A 10,136-nucleotide genomic window follows, 5' to 3' on the forward strand; every position below is an offset into this window, starting at 1 on the left:
GGGGGGTTGCTGAAAAATATAACCCCGGTAACTTATGTGGAAATAGCATTGTAAGTTGCATACCACAGGCTTGGTAACTTATGTAGCCGAGGCATGGTAACTTTTGACCCGAAAAAAAGATTCATCAAAACATACCAACATGGGATCTAGTTTCAAAAATCTCATCGCGGCGAATATTTTATGTGAAAACGATTTTTGCATCGGACCAACAGTTTAAGCTACAAAACATTTTGAATTTTTGAAATAGGAGAGAATCTAATATGACATCAGCTTTTCTGTCCTCTAGTGCATGTATGTAATTAGAGAGAGGGATGGACGTGGAAGAGAGTTAATCACACCTAATCTATATCCTAATGCATGCATGCATGTATTTATATGGGAGGAAGGAGGAGTATGATAGTTTTGCTATCCACCACACATGTGCCAAATATCACGGTCCTTCTTTCTTTTATATTCCTTCTGATCCTACTAAGACGGTCTTGATCCGTTTTACCCGCGCCATCCTTTGGACGTGATCGTGGCCGACGATTACACGATATACACATGGAAAAGTAAGCACTGGCCCTATTCAGACGCAGCACGAACACAGCGTGCCTCTGGCGTTATATTCAGAAAATTCAGAAAACAGAACACTAGCGTTACAGGTTCAGGTTCATTGAGATTAACACAGCAGCTGCCGTTCGCCATGGACGGGTACAGCAGCTCCTCCACCTCCGCCCGAAACTCCCGCTCCACCAGGGCACATGTGGCCGTTGAGCTTCTTCACTGCGAGCCTCGCGCCGCCTTCTAGCTCCGCCAGGAACACCAGGCCGTAGCGACCCGACCTGATGATCAGCCGGGCTGAAGTTGTTCGTCGCCTTCAGGATGTCCAAGAACGTGACGCTTTTCCTCGCCGGGTCGCCGCCGCCCGCCTTCTCCAACATGAGCAAGATCGTGTCCTTGGACTCATCCAGTGCAGATCCGACATGGAGTAGTCGAACAGGGCCGCACTTCCCGCCGTCTCTGACGGATCCGTTCGATTTCGACATGAACATTCTGATGGCGATCACGGCGAGTCCGAGGCTCCGAGCAAGACGACGATGGCATCCACACCGAAGCAGGCACCAAGAACGATGGCCACGAGGATTCTTTTGCCCACGGTCTTGGACAACGAAGCCTTGCCTGTCGCCGCCCATGTTTTCTTGCCGCAGCGGACCGAGAATCCGGGATCGCCTCGCCGCAAAGCTTCAGATTCCCCGCCGGGAACGCATTGAACTGCCCAGAGAGGTTGTTGTAGCTGAGGTCAAGCACCTGCAGCGTCTTCATCTGCCAGACCTCTCGCTGGATCGCGCCTGAGATGTCGTTGTCGCTCAGGTTGAGCGTGGCGGCGATGTTGGGCAATAAGCCAAGGCGGGCTCGGACGCGTGCGCGTGTGTGTGCGCGCGCTGGGCACGTCGGGTCCGGCCCGTGGCAGGCGCGGGAGCGTGCGTGCGTGTCCGTGGGTGCGTGCGTGTGTGCGCGAGTTAGTTGGCGCAATGTGCGGGTGTAGTGACCGCGTCGGGCGTGAGTTGCGGCCGCGGCGATCGCGTGCGTGCGCGAGCCGGAGCGCGCGGGACGTGGCGAGTGGGTGAGTGGGTGCGTATGAGCGCGGGATGGCGTGTCTGCGCACGCAGGTATAAAGCCCCCATCCCACCTGTGCATTTTTCCGTGGTGAGCGAGATCGAGCTCGAGGTGAAAAACAGAAAACGCCGTTCGTGCGGCAGGTGTTTGTGCGCCACCAAAGTTTCTGTGTGTGTCTTCTTCCTCTCCGATCGTGTCTACGGTGATCGCCGGCGGGTGCGGACGGAGCTGCGCCAAGACCTGGTAGTACACGCGTCCCTGCATGACCGACGCCCCATTCGGCGTCACGGTGAACACGAGAGGCAGATAGCCCGGATTGAACTCCGACATGGCCATCGCCGACGTAAGCAGCTGCACCTCCATCAGCGACGGCGATATCTCCCTGGCGAAGTGGTTGCCGGACAAGTCCACGTAGTAGAGCCTCTTCATGGCACCGAGGCAGCTCGGGCTCGGGCCGGTGAGACGATTCCCGGCGAGGTTCAGGACGTTGAGGCCGTCAGTCTGTACTTCCATGACGATCAGCCGGATGCTGCTGACGTTGTCGCCGACGCAGCCGGCGTTCAGCAGGGTCTCGCGCGCCGAGGTTGCACGACCCGAGCAGCGCGGCGAGGTCCTTCACGTCCTTGCAACCCCGGAGGTTCCAGAACATGCCGCTCATGTGCTAGTAAAAGCGTAAACGGTCAACGAGAGGAAGTGCAGCTCTCGCATGTTGCCGATCTCCGGCGCCAGCTACCCGGTGATCTATCTCGTTGTTAGCCACGCGCAGGGCCGTCATCGATGTACAGGAGTAGATGCTGGAGAGATCATTAGGAAAGGGCTTGTAAAACTCCTGTAAGAGGCCCGTACGTTTAGCATTTTTGGGCATAGTGACGGTGAGGTTGTTGGAGGCCAGGTTCAAGACAGCCCCGTAAGTTCCTTCCGTAATTCCAGCCCCGTAAGTGTAGCATTTTTGGGCATAGTGACGGTGAGATTGGCGAGGCGGGAGAAGTCAAAGGCTCCGAGGTCACCGCCGAAGCAGTTCGACCGAAGGTCCAGGTACCGGAGGCTGGTCCTGTTGCCGAGCGCCGGCAGGATCGTGCTGGTGAGGTTGTTCTTCCTGAGCCGGAACTCCTCCAGCATGTGTGAGCTCGCCCGTGAGCGCATTGTAGCTTGTAGCCTTGTAGGTGAGGTCGAGCTTGCGAGATTGGTGAGCATGGCGGTTCACAGGCGATCGAGCATCCCCTGTATTTGAACGGGAGCGCCAGCTGCTCCAGAGACGTCACGTGAGCTTGTTGAGGTTGGCGCAGCCGCGAGCAGTTCCCGAACCCGGGCCGGGGGGACGGGTGCATGGCCCCGCCGAACGCGTTGACGGAGACGTCGAGCACGGCGAGTGCCGGGCGGATCACGCACTGGGAGGGAAACTTTGCTGGCATTGAGCAACACGAGGGCTCGGGAACGTGGATTTTCGCACGAGGGCTCGGGGTCAACTGCCAGACAGACAACGGACGGGAACCGCCCGGACAAATGGTTGCTCTAGCGCGAGGCGAGCGCACCGCCCGACGACCGGCACGTCCGGGTGCGCGCCGGAGAGGCGGTTGTAGCTGACGTCGCCGACGGAGGCATTGTGCAGGGAGAGCAGCTCCGCGGGGATAGAGCCGGCGGGGCCGTTGCTGGAAAGGTTGAGGTGCGTGAGCGCGGCGAGCCTAGCCACCGCCGGCGAGATCGTCCCGCAGAGCCCACGGCCGGCGAGCGAGACACGCGTGACTGCGCCGCAGTCCACGCCCTCCCACTCGCGGCAGTCCGGCGAGCCCCGCCATGAAACAGCGATGTCGTCGCCAGGCCGCGGCGACGATGACGGCCACCATCACCATGGCTCCCACCCAAATGACGACCCGCCGTCCCCGCCACGTACTCCTTCACGCAGCGCCCTATTTGGATGCGGTTGCACCCGGAGGAGGGAGGACCTTGACTTGCCGGAGAGGCGGCGCAGCGACCGCTCGAGGAGGAGCTCCATGTCAGCCTAGTACTCCTGGTCCATCGCGGCGGCCACCGCGAGGAGGTGCGGGTGTTGCTGTGGCTCCTGCTCCTCCTCATCATCGTCCAAGAGAATGATCTCCTCCTTCACGGAGGAGCCAGGTGACGGGGAGGATGATAGCCCCGGAGAGCGACGATGGCGGCGCCACAATCCTGATCTGGTCATGTCCGCGCTGGAGCGGCTTGACCGGCATCGATGCGCGGTAACCGTTGCACGCCAGAAACGCTTTTGGGTTTGGCCTGGCGGTCACGCACATGCCCACAAACCTCCCCTTGATTTGCATCTGGTTTGCCGAAAAAAGGATGGGCAAACGTGTTCGTGGACGAATAGGGATCTGCGTAGGATGACAAAGTGTCCTGCCGTTTTGATGGTCCGGCCTTGTAGATACCCAAAGAGTAGCATCCATGCATGTGGACCATTTATGATAGTGAAATCCCCAAATCTTCTGAAGGCTCCTCCAAAATGTCCATTCGCTTCTTTTAAACTGTCCAGATTAAAGCTAGATAACAAAGACGTTGGGGCATTTTTAACCAGTAAAAACCCAAATATTATTTACCATAATAGCCTTCTAAACATTCAATTTGCTTCTTTTGCTTTGATTGATTATTTTATGTCTAGATGTGCTTTAGCAAAACTGTTATTTTATTTGCGACAGTATAAGAATACCAAAGATTTTCATTTTTCTTCTATACTCCCTCCGTAAAGAAATATCAGAGTGTTTAGATCACTATTTTAATTATCTAAATGCTCTTATACTTCTTTACAGAGGGATTATCTTTCAAGAAGTATAATGCCATTGTAGAGTAGTAAGGAAGGCAGCAGATTTAAACTTTATAAACCATACAGCTCAGTGTTATTTCATGAAGAAAAGGAAATGTACAGCATATCTCACAGTTACACTTAAAAGATGCCAGCCACTTATAAGACAACAAATACATTCACGTTATAACATCCATACTAGATTTATATGAGATACCAAAACCACTATCACACTCTGGTTGTAGGCGCCCCAGATGATTGAGCAATCATCACCAAGGAGCAGCGTCAAAAGCCATCCTGCATATGCCAAATGTCACATCACCACGGAGTCCCATTTCTAAGCATGTGATCCTGTTGGGTGTCATAGAATCATGCATTGATCTTGAGGCAATGAACTTCAGTTGCTGCAAAGCATTCTACAGAATCTTGCCCGTGTTCCACTCCTCTAATAGAGCATAAGGATACTCTACCTCCTTCCCACTAGGATCAGGCGGACACTCTTTTGGCAGTGCCAATAGTGAGTCATCTGCTTTGTGTGCAAATACACCCTTGTTGTGCACTCCCCGGGATAATATCCTGATCTGTTTCAAGATATCATCCAGTGATGTTATCTGATAATCATCCTTACTAATAATGGTATATTTCACATTCTTGGTCAGTTGCGCGTTGATTGCTTCCTTAGCTTCATTTGAATAATGCCCGTAAGTCGCAATCCAATAAGATGGTGGAGGAGCTGGTGATGAAGCAACAGGAGCAGCCTCAGTAGCGCTCGAAGGTGGAGAAGCGGCTGGCGAAACTGCAGCCTCAGTCTCACTTGAAGGAGCAGCCTCAGCCTCACTTGAAGGAGCAGACTCAGCCTCAGCCTCTGGCTCACTAGATGGTGCACAGGTAGGTTGCGAATTAGGCTCATCTAGATGAGTCCTTTCACCAGTAATTGATTCGCAAACTGCATCAAGAACGCATTGGATGCGTGCAGCTTCAGCTATATGAATTATGAAGATTTGGATAGCTTGCTTCAATAAATCTGTAGACCTTCCGTTGCACTTGGATATGACATGAAATGCGTGTCTAAGAGCTTGAGTTCCTATCCATGTGTCCCCGACACTATGCCGAGCAAGGCCAGCAGAGGTATAACTACCCGTAAAGTCAAGCACAATGTAATCCTCATCACATTTAAAATCCTCCTCATTTTTGAATACAAACATACCGTGACCATTTCTGAAGGCTCTGAAATATAGCTTGTTTGCCAAAATTGGAAAGCTGATGGATCTTTCGCAGTGTAAGACCTCAAGATGGAATGTACCAACTCCTGGTGGAGTATATACCTCGCTCCCAGGTCCATAGATAGATGAGACATCAACACGCTCCCCGTGGTCATAGCAAAACTGCCGCAACTGTGCAATTACTTTTCTCAGGCTTGATTTCACTTCAGCACTGGTACCATCCAAACATAAAACGCCGGAGTTCTTTGCCTTCAAAATGATCTCTTCCTGAAACTTTCTCTGCAAAAACATCAAAAAGTACGTTCACGATTTACATGATGACAATGAAAAAAAAAAGAATGCAGGAATTTAACTCGTTAGTGTAACCGATAATCCATGCTTGCCTAAGCTATAACCAATAACCATGATAAAGCCCTTGAATAGAGATTCTCCTACACATTTAATAAACAAACCTGATAAAGAATACCCATGACTATACCCTTGGACTTAAGGAGATTAATTTAATTACATACATTTTTTACTTCCAGACTTTTTCTCTATTAACCATTAGTGGTTGCTGCTTTTCCTTCATTGTTCATTCGCCATTTTTTGTTTCAGAGTTATCATATCTTCATGTTCTGAATGAGCTGCCAGGGAAGGAATATTGGTTTTACAGTTCTCTCTGTCAGAGGCCAGCTGAGTCATGCTTACTTTATTAACTTTGCTATTAGACAGATGGAACTATTTGATTTTCCCATTCAATTAAGCAATCTTTTGAGGAGCTTGAAATAAGCTTGAAATAAATAATATTTCCCCACCTAAAAACATTTCTCTTTATCAGAAGACTAGATACTTTAAACAAGTTTAAAGCAAAAGATTTCAACATCATGATTCGCACCGACGTGGCAAGCCTTGGTATTGACAATTAAAGAGTTTGCCCACCTAATGCCAAACAGCCTGGAACAAAAATGGTGTAGCAGAACCAAATAGCAGTGGCAATTGCGCGCACACTGCTGAAACAAAGGAAGATGACAACATAACTCTGGGAGGGGGAGGCAATGAGCATTGTCGACTTCTTGCTCAACTGTGATCCCACCAAATCCCTCGCTGGTAAAATGCCTTAGAAAGTGTGGAACGGCTACAAGCCAGTGATCCACTACTTGCGCACCTTGGGGTTGTTAGCACACGTAGGAGTAGGGCAATCTCCACAAGCTCGCTGATCGCAGCTTTCCATGCCATCTTTATCGGCTACGACAAAGGAATGAAGGCATACAGGCATCTAGACTCTATAACAACACATGCCCTCATCGCTGGTAACAACACAGATTTCTATGTTCTTCTATGATCGCCACGTAAAAGACATGTTTCTCAAATGAAAATAAAATCATGATCAAATTTCAGAACTACAGTACTACAATGTTTTTATTTTTTGTTTTCGGAGCATTACAATTATCTAAAAAATATAGTGTGTATAGGTACACCGCAGCTCAGACATCACTCTATCTGAAAATTATTTTACAAGAATTAAAGAATAATATAAGTTCAGCAATTTGATACCTTTCTTCGCGAAAAAAATCTGCGCATTTGAGGAAAAATATGATATGAAGAAGACAGCGTTGGCAACATTTCTCTCCGGCGTATTAGAGGGAGGTACAAATAAGCGTGCTCCTGTAGAATTATCATCCAGGTCAGAAACATTTATGTTACAATGTGGATGTGTGTAGGAGCCTGGCCCAAGTGGCCCGTGTGTGCTTGCATATATAATGATCTATCATCTAAGTATAACAAAATGTAATGATTGATGTACCAAAACCAAAAACAAAAAGATCCTCATAATATCAAAACACTAGAATTTAGAAGATCCAACACAAGATCTTATACGAGGGCAAAAGTATATAATCCTGGTAATCCCAACAGAGAGAAGTGACCCATATAAATTAATATGAACATTAAAAACTACTCCCTCCGTCCCATAATGTAAGACATTTTCACAAGCTAAGATGGCTTGTAAAAACATCTCATATTGTGGGACGGAGGGAGTACCATCTTGGAATAAAAAGTTTAAATGGAACCAAGTTACAACTATGGCAGATTATGTGCCAATGTGGGGGTGGATAAGAGGAAGTTTAAGTTACAGCAAGAACAAGAGCCTTAACAGCAAATCTGTAATGCCCATAAATAATAATGATAAATCTCATGCAAATTTTCGAACCAATATTGTTAATAACAAATCCTTCATAAATGTGTTGCCCACATGGCAGATTATGTGTCATGTCGCAGCGCCGATGGAGACTATTTCCCATTATATTTTCATAAACTTTTATGAAGTTCACACAGAAAGGTCACAGTAAAATGTCATTTTAAAAACAAACGGAATTCATATATAATATAAGAACACACCCATAACAAATCGGTATACATCAATTAACATAGGAAAAGTGGACAGAACAATTCTTTGCTGAGCAAAATCTAAAGGTCCAGCTTATTAAATCGGTATACATCAATTAACATATGAAAGAAGCTTCAGTAAACAACAAGAGCAAAAAAAATGCCTTAGCATCATGTACATTGGGAAGAACAGTTCAATTAATCAGAATAAAGAAGTGGTATCTAGCTATTTCAGAAAGGACTACCTCAACACATATCAAGCCTCTTTCAAAATTAGAGTCAATTGCACCAGCAGCTTGTGCGGCTTTACTCAGATATCTGATCTGCCACCACTTCACCTGAAAAAAAAATTCAAGCTTGTAATAATAGGATTATCAAAAAAATATGGCACTTCGATCCATATTACATTATTACTTATCGCTCAAATGGATGTAGACGTATTTCAGTGCTAGATACTCCCTCCGTCCGGAAAACTTGTCCCTCAAATGGATGTATCTAGCACCAAGTTAGTGCTAGATACATCCATTTGAGGGACAAGCCTACAAGCCTTTTCAGACGGAGGGAGGTATTTTTTTTAAATACTTGTTATTTTTTTTAAATCCACTAAAGAGAGGTATTTTAAATCCGTGTTCTTACTTGCTACTTAGATAGGAAATAAAGAGAGGTATTTTTTTTAAAATGAACTGGCTACCTGTTATTTTTAACAAAAGCAGATTTGATGAATTACCAATTGATCAGTTATCCACTAAACTTTTCAAAAAAAGAGGGGTTTCGGAACAGCAATGCAGATCGAAGAAAACACATGTGAACATCATGAGTGAGGAAAAGGAGACTAAAATCTGGTTGTTCTTGATCTACAAGTGTTATTGTCAACACACTCTGAGAGCTAAGGTGCACCAAAACTGGCAATTCTGTGCAAAAAAATTGCGGTGATATACCTCAAGTTGCTTGATTTTCATCTTCACATAACTAATGATCCCATCACCGCTCCAATTTGCCACAATTGAAATGGGTGAGCTTAATGGATAGACAATCTCAACATCTTCCCTTGCACCATACTCAGCAGCCCACTTGAGGAACGACGAAAGCTTTAAATAAGCAATAGTCAATATTAAGAAAGAAGCAACATTCTAGACATGATCATAAATGCAAACCATGTTGATTCGCAACAATCATAGTAGGTCGACATAGTGCTGGTGTGTCACAATATATACCGGACCAAATTAAAGAATACATGGCCCAAGCTGGACAATGCTAAACAGTAATAACATACATATGCAGAACTCATGTGCATATTCTTTTATCAACATGTAACATACAAGTGTGGCTACAAGTGTTGTATATCTGTGTAAGACAAGTCTACTGAAACAATCTAGGAAGCATACAGAAAGCTTGACAACAACAGCATTTATCTCACCGTGTCAGGAACAATTTGGTCTGCACCCGTCTTCAACATGTAGCACTTAATAGCTTCAGTTAGACCATCATCTTCAGGCTTTATCAAGGGATAATCATTGTCACGGACATTTGCTTCACCCTATAAGATGCAGAAATACAGACTCAGTCTACTAAGACACCACTGACATTGATAAATCAAGTGCTTTATGTATGCATGAAATGAACGCATCCAAACAAAGATCAAAGATAGCCCCTTACCTGCTCTACAAGCGCGATCGGTTGTGCCGATGCGAACCGATTGTGCATCGCCATGTCCCCGGGACCGTGTGCATCATCACCTGGACTCGGCACCGCAAGATCGCTCGGATCCGCCTTCGAACCCTTCAGTAGATCCTTGGGGGTAGCCGAGAAGAAGCGCGACGGAGCGTGCGCCTGAACCCAGCTCGCCCCGTGGTACCGGCTCCTCCTCTTCCACCACTCCTCCGTGTTGATGCTAGGCGCCAGATCCATGGTTCCCAGCATGTGTGAGATCGCGTGCCGCTGCACGGCGAGATGGCGGCGCCCCGACGCATCGGGGACCTCTGCTGCCCTGGCGAGGTAGAGACTGGGAGGGGGCGGCGCGGTGTAGGGGGAGCGGCCACATCTCGACAAGCCTCGCCATAAGCCGCGCCAGGCCGGCGACCCCATAACCGTGCTCCGCGCCGGCAACTAATTGCTAACCCTCGCGAAGGAATCAGAGGAGGCGGCGGGGAGGGGGAGGGGAGAGGAGAGAGAGA

The 10,136-nt window shown here is 47.9% G+C and overlaps 1 protein-coding gene and 1 pseudogene across 2 annotated transcripts; both read right to left on the bottom strand.

Moving 5' to 3' along the window:
• Positions 1–2,860, bottom strand: part of LOC119333771 — a 20,750-nt pseudogene extending 17,890 nt beyond the window's left edge.
• A 1,582-nt stretch (positions 2,861–4,442) lies between these two features.
• On the bottom strand, positions 4,443–10,136 carry LOC119327602. 2 transcript variants are annotated; one of them, XM_037600698.1, is made up of 6 exons: positions 9,619–10,136; positions 9,380–9,499; positions 8,901–9,032; positions 8,208–8,300; positions 7,132–7,242; positions 4,443–5,874 (listed from the first exon to the last, which is right to left on the bottom strand). In XM_037600698.1, the coding sequence occupies exons 1-6, from the start codon at positions 10,045–10,047 to the stop codon at positions 4,789–4,791; spliced, it is 1,971 nt and encodes a 656-aa protein (XP_037456595.1). In that variant the 5' UTR covers positions 10,048–10,136; the 3' UTR covers positions 4,443–4,788. The 2 variants fall into 2 exon arrangements, with proteins under 2 accessions (XP_037456595.1, XP_037456593.1); XM_037600696.1 differs by having other exon boundaries at positions 8,901–9,050.

This window comes from Triticum dicoccoides, chromosome 7A (assembly GCF_002162155.2).
Source record: "Triticum dicoccoides isolate Atlit2015 ecotype Zavitan chromosome 7A, WEW_v2.0, whole genome shotgun sequence".
Classification (NCBI taxonomy): domain Eukaryota; kingdom Viridiplantae; phylum Streptophyta; class Magnoliopsida; order Poales; family Poaceae; genus Triticum; species Triticum dicoccoides.

Excerpts from the sequence above, each read along its gene's own strand:
- LOC119327602 (XM_037600696.1), bottom strand. The coding sequence starts at position 10,047 with ATGGGGTCGCCGGCCTGGCGCGGCTTATGGCGAGGCTTGTCGAGATGT. Across the intron at positions 9,500-9,618 it reads CGATCGCGCTTGTAGAGCAG|GGTGAAGCAAATGTCCGTGA; the intron begins GTAAGGGGCTAT and ends TGCATCTTATAG. Across the intron at positions 9,051-9,379 it reads ACCAAATTGTTCCTGACACG|CTTTCGTCGTTCCTCAAGTG; the intron begins GTGAGATAAATG and ends GCTTATTTAAAG.